This window comes from Dryobates pubescens, chromosome 11 (assembly GCF_014839835.1).
Source record: "Dryobates pubescens isolate bDryPub1 chromosome 11, bDryPub1.pri, whole genome shotgun sequence".
NCBI classification, from domain to species: Eukaryota; Metazoa; Chordata; class Aves; order Piciformes; family Picidae; genus Dryobates; species Dryobates pubescens.
In genome coordinates, this window is record NC_071622.1 from 13,504,702 (window position 1) to 13,525,347 (window position 20,646).

The following is a 20,646-nucleotide window of genomic DNA, read 5'->3' on the forward strand; positions in this document are numbered from 1 at the left end:
GCCAGTGTCTGAATCTGTTCTTCTTGGTCACCTCAGTTGGATGGATTCACTGGGTGCTCCAGAGTGCCCAAGAAGCCAAGTTGTGGGTGCTGCTGGAGGTCTGAATAAACTGAGGCATGGGAGGGCATGTTCTGCCACAGCATCCTTGTCCATGCTGTTCCATCTTTGCCTTTAGCAGGGTATATTGGTCTCCAGAATTGTCAATTCAGCCCTTCAGTGGCTACTGAAATAATCAAATCTCTCTGTGATTGAGGCATTTTAAAATTGGGGTTGAGGGCAAAGGGGTAATGCATTGAAACAGTCCATTAGCCTTGTTGTGGTTTGCAGTGTTTTGTGGTGTTTTCATCACTAGCCATTAAAATGCTCAGACTGTTAGGCTGCACTGTTGTAAGGGTCATTAAAAAGTCTTCTGGCAATCTTGCCTTTCCACTGAAGTTTGTAGAAACCTCTAGATTCTATTTTATCCTCATATTTCCCCCTAGGAATAAAGATCACAGAAACCTAAAAATAGAAATGTACAGACTTAGTGAAATATTTGAGTTACAAATTCAGATACTCAAAGATGAGGAATTTGAGAGGGGAGGAACTCAAGATCTTCATGAAGTTCATCATCATGGGCTTTACTTTCTGTTTTGTTTTCTCTACTGTAATTATTAATGATAGGATTTTAAAAACAGCCTAAAGAAAGTAATTACTTGCTCTCTGAGAATCATTGCTCATAAGACACCTAAACTCTTTGGGCTTCTGTGAAGATGCCAGCTCCACGCAGTAAAGATTTCTATAAATTGTATAGCTGGTGCAATTTAGCTCAGTTAATCTGCAATTAAGTTCTTAATATTTTCCTATCTAGGAATTAAATCTGTAATATTACAGCTGGATTGCAGCACAAAAGAAGTGGCAAGTCTGGCTTCTGAATTTGTCTTTATGTTTTCTCGGGAGAGTATCAGAAAAGAGAAAGGCAGCCTGCAGTGGAAAAGCAATGGGGCAGACAGGACTAATTCAGGTTAAAATGTGTGCACAGCTAGTTTGTAAGGGATTTCAATTGAGCACTCAAGCAGGAGTAACCAGACAAATAGGTGTCCTCTTCTAAATATGATGTGCTAGTTACTCACTGGATTGCTGGCTGCTGACTGAGGGGAGGAATCTGAGAATCATAGAATTGTTTTGGTTGGAAAAGATCTTTAAGATCTTGGGCCAGACTTGGGCACTGCTGTGTCCTTGTGGTCTTGAAGAGCTGGAGTTCCTGTCTCCATGGGTTTCAGTAACATGCTGGCTTTGTAGAAGTCCTGCTTTAAGGAGAGACAGCCTCTTGTGGCTGGTTTTGAGGGTAGGAAAGGAGAGGAAGAGAAGTTTGGATGCTGCAGTTTTGCTTTGGAGATGCATTTGCTTTGTTAAATGATAGCAACATCTCAGGTAGTTCTGGGTACAAAGCCTAAAGGATTTTTATAGCAGTATTGAGGTAGTTTTGGGTAATCCAATTGTCTAGAGCAGCAGCAGCAAGTCAGGAGCATACATGACTAAGGAAGTCAGCCCTGCCCTCCTCCTCTGATGCTGCTTTAAAGAGGTGAACATGTCAGAAGAGGGCAAGAAAACACAAGGGAAAAGTCTCAAAGAACAGAAATTTCTCTTCTGAGCCAAGTTCTGGTCTCACTGGCTTGCGTACCTCTCAGAGCAAGTTATAAGGTCTGCTTCAGAGGAAGGGCATGTAGGCTGCCTGACCCTGTCAGCGTTACCCCAAGCCTTCTATAATAAATGATGGAGTCCACAGGAAATCCTAGGAGGTCACCATTTCCTTCCCCTCTCACAAATCTTAGGAGTGTAGCATTTAAGAATCCCGTGGATGTTTCTCTTGGCTTTTAGAATATCATGGATAATCTAGAATTTAATGGCTTGGGACAAAATAGAGATGAAGCTATAAAAGTTAGAATGATTTATATGCAGCTGCGGAATATGGACTTGTGAAGAAAAGCAGATGTTTTAAGGAAAGTGAAAAGAGAAATGGGTAGTAATTGAATTTAATCAGCTTAGTTTTCAGCGTTGCATTTAGTGGAGAACAAGCAGCAAAGAGTCGGCACTTTGACAGCTTTCTTGTCTGTGATACTTGTTAATAGTAACTAAAGTGGGCGTCAGAAGTACTGCTATTCTGTTTTCCAGTGAAGTAAAATAGGAATGAAAAGGGCAATCTCTTAGACAAGGCAAGTATGATTTTGGCATTAGTTACCAATTTTAGATTCCTGTGAAGAGCTTGAGCCCCACTTCTCCCTCTTGATGTGGAGGACTGTGGAGTAAAGGAACAGTCGGGAATAGCAATGCTGAGCTCTTGTTTGGTCTGAGGGAGAACAGTGGCCAGATCAACAAAGACGCTTCCAACTTTTTACAGGGGATCTGCTTCTTGCCTTAGAGTAAGAAGGAACAGCATCTGCACCTCCCAGTTGTAGCACACAGGGTTTTCTTTATAGGAACATACATATTGACAATATTTGATAGGATATTAGAAGAAGCTGCTTCACTGAAAGGGCCCTCAAACAGGGAAAGAGGCTGCCCTGGGAGATGATTGAATCCCCATCCTTGGAGGAAGAGATGAGATGCTGAGTACCATAGTTTAGCACCAGCCTTGGTAGAGTTAGAGAATGGTTGGACTTGATGATCTTTTCCAACATTATTGTTCTAAAATTCCTCCAAAATACATATGTGGAAGCTGAGTTGCCCTTGAGACCAGTGCATCTGGTTTGTGTTGGATTTGTTGTTGTGGACACATCCCTCACTGCGTGCTGCAGGATTGTCTGATGAACATGCATCAGGCATACTCACAAATTCAGAGTAGACAGAGTCCCAGCACCCTTGGAAAAGTGTCCTGGGAAATCAGGATGTATCATACCTGAAGGTTGTGGAGGGATACCTGCTGGTCATTTAATGTGGTCTGCAAGAGTGTCCTGTCCAAGCATTCACTGAATCTGGGACATGAAATATTTATTCTGTCCATAAAAGGTGAGATGCTTTTCCCTGAGTGACAGAGGCAAATAAAAAAGCAGATGGTGTGCTTAAAAGAAGTTGAAGTGTTAGGGCAGGAAAAAAGGATTCTGTTAATGTGCAATTCAGAATATTTTAAGACAGATGTAGCTCCCTGTGTTTCAGTCAGAAGACACTGGATTTTTATTGCAATGCTGCTGCTTGTAATGGCCTTTAAACTGAGCCCTTTGATAACTTTTGTCTTTAGGAAAATCAGAGGTGTGCCATTTGCTCTCTGTGTAACTCTTAACACTGGTTGGAGATTGTGAATTAATCTGTTCTTCTTTCTTTTTTTTTTCCCCTCAAGGACTTCAAATTAAGCTTCTGCTTTTTATTAAATTTGAGCCTGGAGCCCTATTAATTCTTTTGGCTGGGTTGAGCCTATGAAGGTTTTCTTTTAACACAGAGTAGAAGTCAAACTAAACAAAATCCTGGGTATAGGCTGGTATGTTGAAAAGGGAGGGGGGTGACTTGTATTTTCAAAGCTATATGAGAGTAATTGGACATCCACATCTCCTTAGTATTCATGGAAGTTTGGCATCCCAGTGCATCAGGCAACTTTGAAAAGCTGCCAAGCCTTTAACATTGTACCTTCTGATATTTTCTCTTTGTTTGGTAGAACTGGTTAGGGAGATGTAAAAGAAGAAAAAATAATCTTGTTGGCATTTGGATGTGAAAACACTTGATGGAAGCTCCTGGAGGGAGGAAAAGGAGCCCAGCTCCTGTTACCCCTGGGTGTGGGGATACAGAATGGTGCCTCCACAGTGGATAAGCCCAGAGTGCCCCCAGTGACAGTGGGAATACAGAAATGCACTGGGTGCACTCTAGGATTAACCACGCACAAGAATGATGTAAGCCAGAAATATTTAGCTGTCTAGATGAGAGCAGAACTGTGCCAAATGCCTCTTAGGTATTTTATTTTGTCCTGATCATCATGTTCCTTGCAGTGGCGCTTCAAAGTAGGGCTGTGCTGTACTTGGCACAGCCACAGAGAAAGTGGCAGCTGGTCCCTGTCTTGAGGAGTTCACAGAGAAGGAGATGGCTCCTGTTTGATGGGAGAGCCACAGCTGGGTAATGACAACAAATAACAAGTTAGTTGTGCATGTTCATTATCATAGAGGGTAGATGGAGAGGAAAATGAAGGCAGAGAGAGGACAGTGAAGGAGTAGGTCTTTCAGTAGTAGAGCCCTGTGTTTTGGGACGGTAGCTTCATAAGGCATGTGGCTCACTGTTGTGGCATCTCTTCCCTCTGCTGTTTTCCTGGATAGCAGGTAGTTTGTCTGCTCACCTAAAGAAGTGATTTCACTTCCACGCTTCTCTGTGTGTATAATTTAAAACACCTTATGACTCTTGCTCTGAGAATCTGTGCTTCCAAGTTGCTTGTTTCAACACTTAAAAGCCTTATTTAGGCTTTGTTTGGGGCTTCCTTATTATTTCAGAGTTATCCAAAGAGTATTTTCCTCCCTCTTTTTCCCTTCCCTTCTTAACAGAGATGCAAGGGTGCATTTCTATTCTCATTCTTATGTTGTTTTCAGTATTTAAATATTCAGTACTACCCATTACATTCTGGTCTCATTTGCTTAGTCAGTCCCTTTGAGTGGAGTTTATAACTTTGCAAATGCCAAGCAAGGCTGAGAAGTTCTGTAGGCTACAGGATCCTTTTGTTTCTCATGTCTTTTTTTTTTGTATGCAAAGCATTCATACAAGACTGGGTAGTGAATGGCTCTTTGTCCAGGAGCTGGTGAGAACAGAGCAGTGGAAGTCTGCAGAAACACTGTTCTTTACATCAGATGTATCATTAACTCCTCCTAACCCGTATTTAATGACCTGTTGTTCACGCAGAGCTCTTGTGTGGAGAGATAGGCAGAGGTTTGCATCTGGCAGGAGAACGAGGCTTGTTGTCCTTGTCCGCTTGTGCACAGAGAATTGCCTGCTCTTTGACTCTGTTATGAATTTGTATTACAAAAATCAGCATGTGGCTTTCTCTGGGATTTAAATACAAGTGCCTAATGTTCTGCAAATCGGCATTTGATATTCATACAATACTAGGACAATGACACCGAGTCAGCACAATGAATCATGAAAAATGAATATAAACATGTAACTCTTACTCAAAAAGCCAAAGCTTTCTTTGCATATTTCTCCCAGCAGGAAGGGAAAAAAAAATAATCTCTTTTGTCTCTTGGCTAAGATGTATTTGAGTCATCTTACATAGCAGATGGCAGTGGTGAGTGAAATCCTCTCCCGTTAGCAACAGGACAGGAGTGGCCATCATAGCCTGTCTCCATTCTGTCCTGGGTGATTTCCGCTGGAAGACATCAGCATAGTTCTTCAAACAGTCCCCTTAACCCTCTTTTTTGCAGCTTCTTGGTAACAGGGTTAAACAGTGCTGGAATATATGGAAATGCAGGACAACCTACAGGTCGCAAGAGCACTCATTTGAAACCATTAAAATTAAATCTAATAAAACCAAGTTAAATTTTGCACTTTGACCCAAGAGTTGAAAGTATTGCTATTAAGGCTCCTCTGATTTATTTCATTCTTGCAGGAAAGCAGTGAGACATGTCTCAAACAGTTAATTGCATTCACTTTGAATTGCAAACAGCAGTAATGAGCATTTAGGGTATGACTAAGAGCTGAGAGAAGCCAGGTAGGATTAAGTGGTGAATTCAGGCGTATCCAAGAGTCAGAAAGGAGCTATCTATTCAGTTTTACAGCTTCAGTAGTGCTGATCCCAGTAAAAGGAGCACGGGCAGGGTGTGAAATTGCTTGGGAGAATATAAGAGAGAGCACAGAAGCCATGCACCAAAAAAATTCAGAAGGGGATTGACAGCCATTGTTGTAGCGAGCAGTAGTTCTGCTGTGAATGCTCCTGTTGTGATTCACCCTGATGACTGAGGGATTGAGGTGTTATTCAGCATGTCTGGAAGGACTTTCTTACCCTGTTGTCATCTTAGCTAAGCATATTTTTCCTTTAGATGTGTGGATTAGCTCTGTGAAATCCCAATGGCAAAGTGTGCGTACCTCAAAGGACCCTTTCTGGTTTAAGAAGTACTTAAACCCTACACTCGCGCTTCTGCTATCTTATAGGGTCAGCAGGACCATTTCAGGGTAACTGGGAAGAATTTGAGACCTCTAGAACATATGATTGTGAGACTTGATGCATGTTGTTAGCCTTTTCTTTAAGGACAGCTAAAGAAACACTGAGATTCCTGAAGTTTTCAGTTGAATGAGAGACATGTATTGGTCGGACTAAACTAGTGGGCTTAAGCAGTCATGGGTTTGTTCTCAGCTGTGTCATAGATACATGTTAACAACTGGAGCAAATAAATGGTTGTTACCTCTACCTGCAGTGTCGTTGGAGATGCAAGAGCTGGTTTGAAATGAGCAGTTTCAGATTATGCAAGTGGTCTTAGATCAGCACTCTCAAGGTTGAGGAAGCCCAAGCTGACCTTCTTATGTGGTTAGACTGCTCCTATCAGAGAGGTTTCTTGTTTGCTCTTATTAGTTTGGGTTTACTCTGCAGTGCACTGGAATGTTTGCAAACCCTTGATCTCCCTTTGCCTCGGCTTCCCCATCCACAATGGAATTGTCCAGAATTGCCCTTGTCATGAGACTGTTGCAACATAATTTCTTACTGTAAAGTCTTGTGGAGCTCTGAAATGGGGACCCATGGTAGGGCAGAGTCAGTGTGAGGTTGGTGGATGGTGGTGGCTAGGACATGGTCTTTACAATCCAGCAGTGAGTTTGAGTTAGGTACACTGGGTGACTGACAGTGCAGATCTGGGATTCTTCCACACAAAGCCTTAGATGATACTTTAGAGGAGCATAAAGCTACCATCCCTTGGTTTTATCCTTTGAAAAGTTATGGATGAATTTGTTACAGTTCTGACATGAACCTTCTGGGCACAAACCAACAGCCCACTCTATTTTCTCTGTGTGATGCTGTAGCATAAACACTTGAAGATGCATTTGTTCTCCTAACGGTTTAATTAGAGGTGCCTGACACAATTAGTTGAGCACAGAATGTGTAAAATTAGCTTGCCTTTTTCTGAGCTGTAATTGTCCACCTTCATTAAATCTGCCTGTAAGGAACCACGAAATTCTTTATGGAGCGGTAGATCTGAAATAAGGAGTGCTCCAACTGAAAATCATGGAATCATAGAATGGTTTGGGTTGAAAGAGAACTTTAAAGGTCATCCAGTCCAACCCCCCTGCGGTCAGCTGGGGCATCTTTAATGAGGTCAGGTAGCTCAGAGCATCATTAAGCTTGACCTTGAATGTCTCCAGGGATGGGGCCTCCACCACCTCCTTGGGCAACCTGTTTTGGTGTTCCACAACCCTCATAGTAAAGAATTCTTTCCCATGTCTAATTTAAATCTGCCCTGCTCTAGTTTAAAATCAATTTCCTTTGTCCTGTGGAAAATGAAGTGCATAATCCTGCCTTCAAAGCACATGCTCTGCCCATGTAGGTAAGAGATGTTGCTTTGTTCTTTTAGAGTTCTGCCTGTGGTTTCCTCTTTTCTGGTGACATTTTCCCAGAGCCACAGGCCATTCCCATGTGTGACAACTGCCTCAGTAGCTTTGGCACAAGTGGACACTTGCCACCTAGAAAACCATGTGAAATCACAATTGGAGGTGGGAGGAATGACAAGCACTAAAGAAGCAGAAGCTGTGTTGGAGAAAGTGGTTGTGCTACAGTCAGTGACACTGGAATGCTACTCTGGCAATGGATGGGGTGAAAATGTGGGTGGATGGGGTGAAAATGTGGGTGGAAGGGATGCCCAAAATGGAGAATCCAGCCTGACTTCAATCCCTGCACCAGCCTGGTGGCACTGCTCACTGGCCACAACGGCCAGAGGAAGCTTTGGGAGGTTTTTGGATGCCCAGAGTACACCAGCAAAGTGTTGTGCAGGTGATGGTGCCCAAAGCCTACCTGCCTTGGAGCAGTGAGCAAAGAAATGACTTTGATTGTTTCTTCCTGTGTATAGGTTGCTTTGCATGAATTAGGTTGAAAGAAACCAGTTGCCTCTCTAGGACTTTTTTCCCTTCCTAAATGAAATAATCTCCTTACTTTTGCTCAACTGTTAGATTTGTAGTTTGAGGTAGAAACACTCCTTAGGTTTATGATAATTGTATATGAATTGTGCTATTGGAGGCTTTGCTTTTATTCAGCAGAGGTTTCTCTAAACACCCATCTCATTTTTCAGAAATGAAAACCTGGAGACCACAAGCTGTGAAGAGATTGAAAGCGAGAACTCCTCGGAATACAAAACAGTGCTCAGGACGTAAGTGTGGCTTTGGCCAGGCCTTGCTGTTGGGGGAGCACACGGGCAGCAGAGATGATGTTCCTTTTCAAATTCCACAGTGTTGTTTGCTTGCCTGAACAAGCTTGTAGGAAGGCCAAATATCACAGTATCACTAAGGTTGGAAGAGACCTCAAAGATCATCTAGCCCAACCTGTCACCCAAGACCTCATGACTAGACCATGGCACCGAGTGCCATGTCCAATCCCCTCTTGAACACCTCCAGGGACGGTGACTCCACCACCTCCCTGGGCAGCACATTCCAATGGCGAACAACTCTCTCTGTGAAGAACTTTCTCCTCACCTCAAGCCTAAACTTCCCCTGGTGCAGCTTGAGACTGTGTCCTCTTGTTCTGGTGCTGGTTGCCTGGGAGAAGAGACCAACCCCCTCCTGGCTACAACCACCCTTCAGGTAGTTGTAGAGAGCAATGAGGTCTCCCCTGAGCCTCCTCTTCTCCAGGCTAAACAACCCCAGATCCCTCAGCCTTTCCTCATAGGGCTTGTGCTCAAGGCCTCTCCCCAGCCTCATTGCCCTTCTCTGGACACGCTCAAGCATCTCGATGTCCTTCTTAAACTGAGGGGCCCAGAACTGGTCACAGTACTCAAGGTGTGGCCTAACCAGTGCTGCGTACAGGGGCACAATGACTTCTGTGCTCCTGCTGGCCACACTATTCTTGATGCAGGCCAGGATGCCATTGGCCTTCTTGGGCACCTGGGCACACTGCTGGCTCATGTTTAGGCAGCTGTCAATCAGTACCCCCAGGTCTCTTTCTGCCTGGCCGCTCTCCAGCCACTCTGCCCCCAGTCTGTAGCTCTGCTCATAACGTACCACAGACTCACACGGAGTTACAGGATGATAGGAGTTGGAAGGGGCCTCCAAAGATCATGTAGTCCAACCTGCCAGAGCAGGTTCACCTGGAGCAGGTTGACAATAATATAAACCCAGAGGTCTTCCCATCAGCGAAATCATCTCAAAATTAAACACGAGATGAACACATCTAGGCCAACGTTTTGTTGTTTAAACAGAGAAGGAGTGTTTGTTTCCCCTGCCTTATCTATGGCAGTAAATGTTTATTGCTTATGACTGATTTTATTGTGCATTACAGCAGTGTCTGCAAACCAAAGGTGGGGCTGTCTCTGGCAACGTGTGCATGCGTGTGTCTTTTCCATTAGTGCCCCTGTAATTTACAGCTGCTCCTAGAGTGAAATTTAAATTCTGAAGTCATCCTAATTTGCAAGATAAACAGCAAAGCTGTTTTGAAATGCAAGGGGGAAGGTGGTTTGGTTATCCTCCCGGCATCATATGAATTTGTGTTTTTATCTTCAGATGCTGGGTGTAAAATGTGCCTTAGGTCATCAGTGTTTGTACTTTGACACCTGCAGGAGCTGTGGTTTGCAGGACTGTGGCCCTGAAAAGCAGCTGCATCGTTACATTTGGCTACAGAATCTTCAACATTTCCAAAGGCTGTTTTTCTAAGAATTTCTCTCAGCTTCCAGTTAAGAAACCCTTAAGTTTTGGGTTGTTTTTTCCTCAACCAGTGCACTGATTTCTCTGTCATTGAAGAAGTGTCTTTTTGTTTTGACATGAAGGAAAAAGAAGTTGAACTTCCTTATCATGAGGTCCACAGTCCAGGCAAGACTGAGAAATACACTGCCCACACTGCCATTCCCGAGGTTCAGGCAGGCTCCATTTGAATCACATTGTGTTCCATGATATTGTGCTTAGTCTTCTGCTTACCTCCATATGTTTCTGATGGCTTGTGTGTTGGGATAGGAAGGTTTCAAGGCTAGGTTTAAATGGTCTCCATGAACATACCAAATGCCTTCCTGTCTCCATTGTCAGAATGGAGTGGGGTTGCTTTGTCTTGTCATCCATGCAGAAACCACTGTGTTTAGCCCCCAGAGATAAATGAACAGAAGCTCCTTGGCTGTATTTCAGTAGCTGTCTCTGTAGTAGAGCTTAGTTAATGTCTGAAATGATACAGGGTTCTCAGAGGCTTTAGTTAGAAACAAAAAGTTAGCGCTTGGTAAGTCCTGGGATTTTTTAGCACCTAACTAGGACAGAAAGCTACAAGCTCTGCTGATGTGAGCTCTTCCTCTTGCCCCATGAGAATCAACAAGGGAGCTCAGTTCGCCCCAATTCTTCCCTGGCTTTCACTATTTTCACAGAATGGTTTGTGTTGGAAGGCACCTTGAAAGGTCAACTAGTCCAACCCCCTTGCAATCAGCAGGGACATCTGCAACTACAGCAGGTTGCTCAGAGCTCTAAACAGCCTGACCTGGAATGGTTCCCAGGGATGGGGCATCTACCACCTCTCTGGGCAACCTAGGCCAGGGTCTTACCACCTGTAAAAGGTTTCTTCCTTAGGTTTCCTTGGATCTCCCTGGAGCCTTTTCCTCCTGTTTCACCATGAGAACTCATCAAAGAAGGGCTGGTAGTTAACACGGTTACAAGCACCAAGAAGACAGTATAAATATAGTGGGTAGAAGCAATAACAGGCAGCCAGTGGTTTCTCACACTCCTATCCAAAATGAGCTCTAGGGTCACCTGCAGCTCTGGGCAAACTATTTGACTTCCCCCTCAGTCAGTTCAGTCATAAAGTGTGAGTTAATGCAGTACCCTTCCTGCAAAACAGAATATGGATGTATATTGGGGACGAAAAAGGTCATTTCACCTCCCACTGCCTTCTCATGGACCCAAAGGAGTTTGATGATGAGATGGAGAGAAAAGGGGGGAAGGTAATACTGATGTTAGTGTCACTCAGGTGTGTGTGTAGGGGTGAGCTTGCAAGTGAAATAATATTCAGTAGGAGCATGTTTGCCTTATTTATTTATTTTTAAATGAAATTGTCTTCCTGCTGATGTAACACATAGTTTATCTCATATCCCCTGCCTGGCTGCTTCCTGCTACATCAATGCTATCTTCCCTTTTGGCATGTAATCATCACATAATGCCTCTGCATGTCCAGGAACTGACAAATGGGTGGAGTTTGTGGTCCTCTTCCTGTGGTATCCCAGCTTCTGATGAGTTTGTCTGACAGTTTTCATTAATATAGTTGGTGCAGCTGATTTTGAGCCTTTGTCCCTCATCAGATACTTTTTAAGTCTGGATTCAATACCTGTTCCCCAATTACTTAAAGAAAGCTCAACAATAGTCAACAAAATAATTTGTCAGGTATGTGTTTTAACAGATTCCTGTAGAGATATGAAGTCACTTTCCAGCCTTAAAAATTTCCACTGATTGCAGTTGCTCTGTCTGTTTGTCTCTTAGTTATGATTAATGGTATCTGGAAAAGAGGTTGGCTTTGTAGTCCCATTGTGAAACACGTACTTCTAGTAGTTCAGGTTTTCTCTTCTTTGGGATAATTCCAATATGATTGCATTTGCCCTCTTCTCATAGAACAGAAACATGATAGAATTGTGCTCTCAGTTTTATATGACTTAGAGAAGAGGAAGAAGCAGCAGACCCATGATATTTCTTAGTAATAACTCTGCATTTCTCAGAGGTAAAACATGTCATGAGGAAGCCCATGGTCTGTGGCCAGAGATTTCTGCATTTCTCAGACTCCTGTTGTGACAGCTCAGATGCTTTAAAAATCCATTTGGGGCTTTAGAAATGGGGATGTAATTTCAAGCATTTCCACTGCTTTGACACACACACACAAAAATGCTACAGAAGTTCAAAACAGCTGCAGGATAAGAGTTTATGACTACATACCTCATGGAGCTTTAAAGGAGAGGGGGGTTTGCAAAATCTCAGGTACCTGCGGGAGGAATAGTGTCATGTGTAAGCCCACAGCTTACAACTTCCTATGCTGAAATTCTCTGTGCTTTCTGTACTTGTAGTCTAGGAGTGTGATGTATTTTGAGAAGGAAAATGCTTGCAGTACATAATTTAAAAATTATTATTATTTTAGCATCACACTCAGTCTTCAAGTAGCTCACAACCCCCTTGGGCAGGAGCACACTCATGGCACAGCCTCGTTCGAGAGACTTGTGGGAGCTATAAACCTGCCCTTGTGTTTCCAAATTCTCTGTCTCAGCCAGCAGTTCCTTCTCACACTTGTTGCAGTGACATATAGTTGTTACTGACCCAAGATCACTTCAGCTATGTTCAGAAACATGCCTTCTAAGGATCCCTTCTGCCAAGGGGATTTTCTCCTGTTCACTTAAGCATCATTCCTATAATTTTTGGGCCACTGGAGTGGTCAAAATAAAAGACATTTTGTAACAGGAATCTGACTTAATCACACCAAATACAAAATGTCTTTTGGGCTTTTTATTGGAACAGAATAGAATAAACCAGGTTGGAAGAGGCCTTCAAGATCATCACATCCAACCCATCAACCAATCCAACCCACCTAATCAACTAAACCATGGCACCAAGCACCCCATCAAGTCTCCTCCTGAACACCTCCAATGATGATGACTCCACCACCTCCCCGGGCAGCCCATTCCAACGGGCAATCACTCTCTCTGTATAGAACTTCTTCCTGACATCCAGCTTAAACCTCCCCTGTAAAAACCCTCCCCTTTTCTTTAAGGCTTCATTCAGTAATACACAGTTTAAACACAGGTACTGCAAGTTTATAACTTTAAAAATACACAGCTTGGACCTTAGAGTCACGGGTAAGCTCTGAACACCATCAAAAGCTTTGTGAGCTTCAAACCCCTGCCATTCACAACTCTAAGCTGTTTTTTAGTATCAGGACCCACCTTAGCTTTTCATGTTTGGTAGCTTGCTTTCCACAGTTCTCACTACTTTGTCACTCAAAGTTCCTGATTGCAAACAACAGAAGAGTAAAGTCCAGTAAGGTCAGGTATTCCAGTCAAATGTCTGAGTTAGGTGGATTTGAGCCTGGCTTGTCAGAAACAGGATGCTATGCCTCTCTTAATTGACTGATAAGAGAGTTGTGAGGAGTAGCTTCCTTGACCCTCTGCCTTTTCCTATGAGCAATTCATTTTGCTAATCCTTGCATCACATAAACAGGATTGCCTGCTGCTGGGTCTCAGTTCTGCATGTTTTTGTGTTGAGGTATGACAGAGTTGCTTCCTCATCTTAGGTCACTGCTGTGAATGGAGTTCTGTGTTTGCTGCATGTTTTAGCTTAGGACTTCTCCTGACTTCCAAAAGAATAGCTATAACACAGAAAGACATGAGAGTTCAAAATGATACATACATTAAACACAAATAAGGATTACCAGCATGATGGGCAGCATGAGCAATTAAAGAGAGGCCCATATGATACACATAGCATGAACTGTGGGGGTTTTAATTGTGGTTTAGTTGTGTTTTTAAGTGAGATTGTCTAGTCTATGTGTATGGTTTGGTACACAGCACCCAACAAAAAGCAAGTGAGGAAAGAAGGAAGAGCAAAAAGAAATAAACTACTTTCTGTTGCTTGTGTCTGAAGTGAAGACTCCACATCTTACCAGCTGGGAGTCATGGGCAGCTTAAATGAGAGAGTCTCCTTCGGGAGATCTCAAGTCTTTTACCTATTCTGGGAAGAGGATCAGCAGCACCTAATGCTGTTTGGAGACTGCAGTGCTCCTGAAATCTCCGAGATAGGTAGAGACAATGCTTTTGGTGATACAACCTGATCACTGTGCTCTCTATTCAGAGCAGGAGAGCTCCACTGTTAACTTTTAACTCCTTGTTAAAAGGTTTCGTTTTCTACACAGAATGATCTGTGAAATAACTTGTGTCCTGTTTCCCTCCTACTTCTGAAAGGTGGTGTTTACATCTCTGGGCAATCCACTGCTATCTATACCCAAAGCACAGGCTCCATGAATTTAAAGAGGTGATGTATCAAGGGAGCTGGACACTTCCTTCCCGAAGGATGGGCATTAAAGACCTGTCTGGAGCTGGTTGAGGGCAGAGAATGAACGATAAAGCCTTTGAAGTATAAAATGTTTTAGCTTCTTGTACCTTTTGGAAGCCATTAGCTGCACTGCATACTGAGATGCCTCTGAGTGATGTGAGGGTCCAAAACAGTGCTGAGGCCAAGTCACTGAGATGACTTGCTACACTTACACGTCCTGGAGAGCTGATGCAGCACATCACAGTTCATGGATAAAAGGTGCTGAGCTTGTTGCCAGGAGTTTTAAAGATTTGTGTCAGTGAAGTTCCCAGAAGTGATTTGTTCCTGTTCAGCACAGACAGAAGAATGTCCAGCCTGGCAGTCCAGGCTTGCCTGCAATGTTTGTGTTCGGGGAAGACAAGTTTAATGTTAACTGAACCTAGTTATTTGAAGACCTTGCTCAAAAATATAGTAGTAGGAACCCGAGGTGACCCGTGGGAGAGGCTTTTCAAGAGGCAGACAGTGTTGCCATGTTGACCTGTGGACTTGGACCACCATTTTTTGTTTGTTTGTTTTCCAGAGGTCTAACAGTACATTTTCTTTACAGACACCCTTCTGGTGCAAATAATGTGGAGAGGAAAAAATGGGCCATCTCCTTCTGTACTTAGAAATATCTCTTGTGTTTGTAGCTTACAAGAGATTCCACAGCCAGAGCAAAGCCAGCAATAAGGGCATCTGATCCCTACATCATCTGCTTCCTGATGAAACCAAAGAGACTTTAAGAGCTTTTATAAATCCCAGTTTAGGTTATGTTTCTCAAGGATACTAAAGATAAAATGGTAGAACCAGAAAACTGATCTCCAGGTGTGAGATTTCAAATGGGGAGTTTAATTATCTGTGGTGGTGGTATTTATTTATTTTTTTACCTGGCTGTGTGGAATGTTCAGCTCCCCAGTGCTGTGAAAGGAAGGATTCTTGCTGGAGTTGCACCAGTGGAATGAGAAGCAGAAACAGATTACGTAGTGCAAGGAGTAAACAGAGCTTTAAGCTCCTCTTCTGCAGTCCCAAGCACTGCCATGGCTGAGTCCTGAGGCTTTTATATCCTAAATGAGCTTGAGTAATGGTAAAAGTCCTTTCAGGTCTCCTCTTGGACCATAAGATTGTGGTTTCCTTTTGCTACTGGCTTTGGTTTGCTGATTTGGAGCAGACTGGTGGCATTCTCCCTCAGAGGAATGACAGGCCACAGAAATGAAGCAAAATACTCCAGGCTTTTGTTGTTGTCGCCTTATGTGTCAGCTCCTAGTGGCATCTGCTTTGTTATCAAAATGTGGAATTTATTTGCTATTAAAACTTGGATTGTGATGTGATTGAAAACCACAGACAAAGCAGCTCGAAGCACAACCAAAGCCTGCTTGTTTCACTCCCCAGCAATTGGGTAAAACAATTCAAATACAGAAAATTGAGGATTGATTCAGTTACCACATGGCATGCCTTGCATGTTTACCCCTCCTCTTCTGCATTAAAATGGCAAATACCCAAACCTTCAATGTAATACTGCAGCATCTGGAGTTTCTCACAGTGATAAACATTGTCCTGTGGCTTCTTATGCATTTAGATCTTCCCAACAGAAAACTTGTCTTTTGTTTCCTCCTGAAGTTAACAGTTCTGCTGGAAAACAATGTGCAGGGTTACAGCACTGCAGAAATTAAACTGGTCCTGAAACATTGTACTCCAGGAGAACAGACACCAAAGGAATGTGAGACAGATGGAAGAAAATTGGCTGGAAGTTCATGATGCCTGGGAAATCCATGGTAGGAAGCTGTTAAGATGCATTTGGGAGAGCAGCAATCAGCATTCATTCCAGTAAAGCCAATTAAGCTAAAACAACAGCAGAAACCAATGCGGTTACTTGAGAAGCAGAGTCAAACACAGGGCAGCATAAGCAGTGCAAGAGTGGGAGAGTTATGAAAACAACCAGAACCAACCAAACAAGAATAATTAGAGAAGAAAAATAATGATTGGCATCTCAGTTAAAACAAAGAACAGCTAGCAGAGCTAGTCCCTTAGTGACGTTACATGTGTCCCAGGGAAAGTCTCACTGTGTGCTCTTCAACCAGTTCTTCCCAGATCATGAGAGGAGTGGATAATTTGCTGGAAGTCATCTGCACCTTATTTATAAACAAGCTGGGTGTGAGAGGCTACCCTTGTGTCAGCCTTAGCTTGCATTTTACATACATTTTGCACCCAACTCAAAGTTGAGATTCAACTGCCCATGGTGTTATTTAACAAGGGAAACAAGAAAATAGAGCTGGCTTCGTCTAGCTTGTGTGAGCAGACATGAAAGCTATTGCAGGAGCAGTGGAGGAGAGGGAATAGCCTTCTGTAAAGGTTATTCCATTGGTGGTCTCAGCAAATTGCAGATAGTTTTCTGCACATTCCTGTCCAATTTAATAAGAAATCAGTCATTAAATCCCTTTTTACAACTGAGGTTCTCCTTGTTCCCTTTACTAGTTGAGATTCTCTTCAGAAGTAATTGTAGTGGGAAGGAAAATACTGCCTTTGCCTTCTTGGCAAGAAATGATCTCTTTAATTCTCATGCAGACCTCATCAGAACCAGTGTTAGGGTTGTCATCCCAGTTCAGAAAAGACTATGCAGAATCTCCATGTGACATTTTGACTGACTTGTGGCTATGTGATAGGGAGGCCTCATTTTCCACCTCTTCAGTGCCCTGCTAGCTTAGCTTAATGGAGAAGTTACACTTGGAGCTGCCAGAGTCTCATTACATTTTGTGGTGGCTCATAGGTAGATGGGAGGGATTTAGTAGTTCTATGTTCCCAATTTGTGAACAGCAGAATCAGAACACTTCTTTCACCTAAGAGTAGATAGAATTTGGAGACTGAAACCTTCAGTGATGGGCTTCAGGCAAAGCTGGTATAGAAATCAGAAGACTTTCTGATAGGTGTGAAAGCAGTGCTTAACAGAGCCCAAAGCCTGTGGTTGGCAGGACAGAAGTTAAACATTTTTTCCTATAGGCAGGAAAGGAAAAAAATACAGCTCATAGTCAATGCATGAAAAATGTCATCTGGCTGTGTCTGTCGAGTACAGGGAGTCTCTTCTCAAGGGCAACAAATGTAAAGGTACTGCAAGGTATGGGCAATTCTCCAGCCCCTTTTCAGCAAGGCTCCCTCTCTGACACACCAATTAAACCATCAGGCAGTAGGAGGTCAGTAGGGCACTGTGTACCTTTCTTCTCTTTCTTATTTCCCCTCTTGACTGAAATGATTTTGCTGGCAAAAAACAGTGTCTGTAACAGCTGTGAACTCTTCACCCTGCTCTGGGAGACTGTCTCTGTCTTAAACTCTGTTTATTCTGCAGCTTATGAAAGTGGCCTTCAACCAAGCCTCTGGAAGCTGAGCTTAGTACTAGGAGTGTGTGAACAATATTAGCACAAGAACTTATCCTGTGGAGAAGCTCCTCCTTCCAAATTATTGCTGAACTGGTAAATGCTCATAAGAAAAGGATACCCAGCCTAAGTTTTGGTGGGGGAGCCAGTAGGGATGATGCTGAGTTTGTGACGTGGGTGGGGAGAAGAAGCACAGAGCAGAAGATACACAGCTGGGGCATGGAGCAGGCATGGTATTCACCTACCTGTGGTGGAAGAGAGATGGAAATACTGTGGACATAGGACAATGGTGTTTTTAAGTGCTGCTGTGACACAGTGCTCTGGGTATGTGCTGAGTTGGAGAGGATGGTTAAAAGAGTGAGGAAAGGAGAGAGGGCAGAGTGAAAGCTTGGTAGCCTCTCTGTGGGCACCCATCTGTTGGTGGCCTTTCTTGCAACTCGGGCTGGGCTGGCACTGTTGGCTTCACTATGGTGGTCATGGAGCACTGGCTGTTGTGTAACACCTGTCTGGCTGAGAAAAATGGTCCTGAAGCTCCAGATAAAAGCTCCACCACTGGCCTAAACCACAAAGGCCATCCCTGTTGCATGTATGGTGTAAGTTTGTCTGAGCAGAGCTGTGAAAATTTGGTCTCAAAATGGTTTTCAGATGTGACAAGACTCTTCCAAGCTGTACAGTCTGTTTCATATTTGCACTGAAACCTGAAATCCAGAACGCATTTGCATGTTAGCTTTTGGTTGCAAATACTCTTTGTAGCTCTAAAATTGTAACTCCAGAGGTTCTCCTGTCAGCAAGCCTAAGTAAACACTATTGCTGACAGACTGCCAAATACTCTAGTGAGAAATTTGAAGTTGCCACAACATCAGAGGAGGAAACAGAAGAAATGACAGACTGAAATGAATGGGACTTGTAAAATGCCATCTGTATGGCATTAAAAGTTAATTGAGTTTTAAGGAAAACACAAGGTGATTAAGATGAGACAAGGAGAGTGAAACTATCTTTACTCTTTCATAACTACTGGTTTATTGTGAATGCTACTGAGCAGCTCAGTTAACCAGATATTACTGTGGTTTCCTTACTCACAGAACAAACATGCTCTGATATGAGAGCTTTCTTGGCTGGCCTTCGGGTTCTTTGCTGTCTACATGTGAAATCCGTGTTCATATTTGAACTCCTCTCATGATCTCATAAACTGAGCAAAGAGAAGTTCCACTGGCTTGCTTTTCCCTTTTCAGCTTGCAGCTATTAACATGATAGACCCAGAACCACCACACTGATGTTTTTGAGGATTTGAACTTTAAAACTAAGTGCCTGATTGCCATGAGTACAGAGCCCAGATGCAATTGGAGCAGACACATTGCTGTCTTCAGCTGTAGACTTGTGGCTGAGGTTTTTACTGAGGGCATATCCTTCTCTTCACCAAGTATCATCAGGAGTATGGGGTACTGTTACTGCATGAAGATCTTGTGAACTGGGGTTGTTGGGAAAGGTATTGGGGAAGATTTTTGTGATAAGTGTCGTTTTGAAGGGCTAAGCTCAGCCCTAAGCACTTGCAGAACCCAGCAGGACCCAGTGCAAACTGGGGCTGATGTTACTTGGTCATCTCAGCTGTGTTTTTGAAGGCTCATGAGATCATCTTCCCTACAGAACTGTTTCTTGTTTCCTAAACATCTTCCCTGCTTCCTGTAACAGCAATACCTGTGAGTCACCTCTCATGCTTGCCATGGCATTTAGGACTACTGGCTGGAAGAGATGTGAAGTGCTGGGATGGTTATCACAGAGGGAATCTTCAGGACTTCCTTTTCTCAGAAGTTTGTTGTGCCTTTTCTGCTGGAATAAGGGGCTTTTTCCCTTTCATGTTATGTCTTACTCTGAATACCACAGCAGGTGATCATGAGACAGTGGCCATGGCCAACATACTATATTATGTGACCGTGCAAAAATCCTTTTCAGCTCAGATAAACAAAATTCTCTTTAAAAAGCATTTTGATCTCATCTGTGTCTTCCCAGCTGCAGTATCTGCCATGACCAGTGCTGACTGATGCACCCAAACATACCTGCTGGTTTACCAGTGTGTTGCTATATCAAACCAAAGACCTCACAGTTTTTCCTGCAGCAGAAACAAAATAAGTTGCTCATTATTTTTAACCCAGGCTTGAATTTTCTTAAATCTATAACATGAGATCTCCCTGTACACAACTGTTAGACCATGTCCCTTAGCACTTCTTCCAGGCTTCCTCTAAATATCCCCAAGGATGGTTTCTTCAACCTCACCTTGAATTCTGTGTGTAGTTTAAGGAGAAGGAGGTGAAGGTCTTTGCATGTATCTAGAGGAGGGCAATCAATCTGGTGTCAGGGTTGGCAGGCATGTCCTATGAGAAAGGGCTGAGGGCTCTGGGTTTGTCTAGTTTGGACAACAGGAGGCTGAGGGGTGACCTCATTGCTCTCTGCAACTTCCCAAGGAGGGCAGGTGGACAGGGAGCTGCTGAGCAATTCTCCCTGGGATCCAGGGACAGGATGCGTGGGAATGGTTTGGAGTTGTGCCAGGGGAAGTTCAGACTGGACATTCAGAAGCATTTCTTTACCAAGAGGGCAGCTCAAACCCTGGAACAGGCTTTCTAGAAAGGTGGTCAATGCCCTGAGATTTCAGTGTTGAAGAGGCATTTGGCCAATGCCTTTAACACAATGCTTTAAGTTTTGGTCAGCCCTGAAGTGTTCAGGCAGTTGGACTAGATGGTCATTGCAGGTCCTTCCAATTGAATTAAGCTATTCAGTTGGGTTAATCGCTTTAGCTATCATCATTTGATGTCATGAATTCAACAGGAAGGTCGCAATGTAGCTTACATGGATTTGATTCTTTGTTACTTGGTGTTTGCAGGGGCTGTAACTTGCAGGAGTGCAGACCAGGGCCAGCTTCACTGAAGCTCCTGGTAAAACCTGAGAGGCTTTTAAATAAGATTCTATGCATAAAAAGGACAAATTAACTTCCTTGCTCAGAAAAGCCTCCATGTGGGCTCTAATGAGTTGTGACTGTCTCAGCATCTTTATTGCTGTGTAAGATACAGGAAGATCTGCTTGCATGGGTAGGTGCTGTGTGCAAGCCTTGTCTTCTCTCTGTGTTTGCTTTTAG

At 43.4% G+C, this 20,646-nt stretch overlaps 1 protein-coding gene across 1 annotated transcript in view; it reads left to right on the forward strand.

Moving 5' to 3' along the window:
- Nucleotides 1-20,646, forward strand: part of RGL1 (ral guanine nucleotide dissociation stimulator like 1) — a 76,634-nt gene that overhangs the window by 30,311 nt on the left and 25,677 nt on the right. The window contains exon 4 of the mRNA XM_009909139.2: nucleotides 8,220-8,297. Coding sequence (XP_009907441.2) covers nucleotides 8,220-8,297 — 78 coding nt within the window. The remainder of the gene's footprint in view (nucleotides 1-8,219; nucleotides 8,298-20,646) is intronic.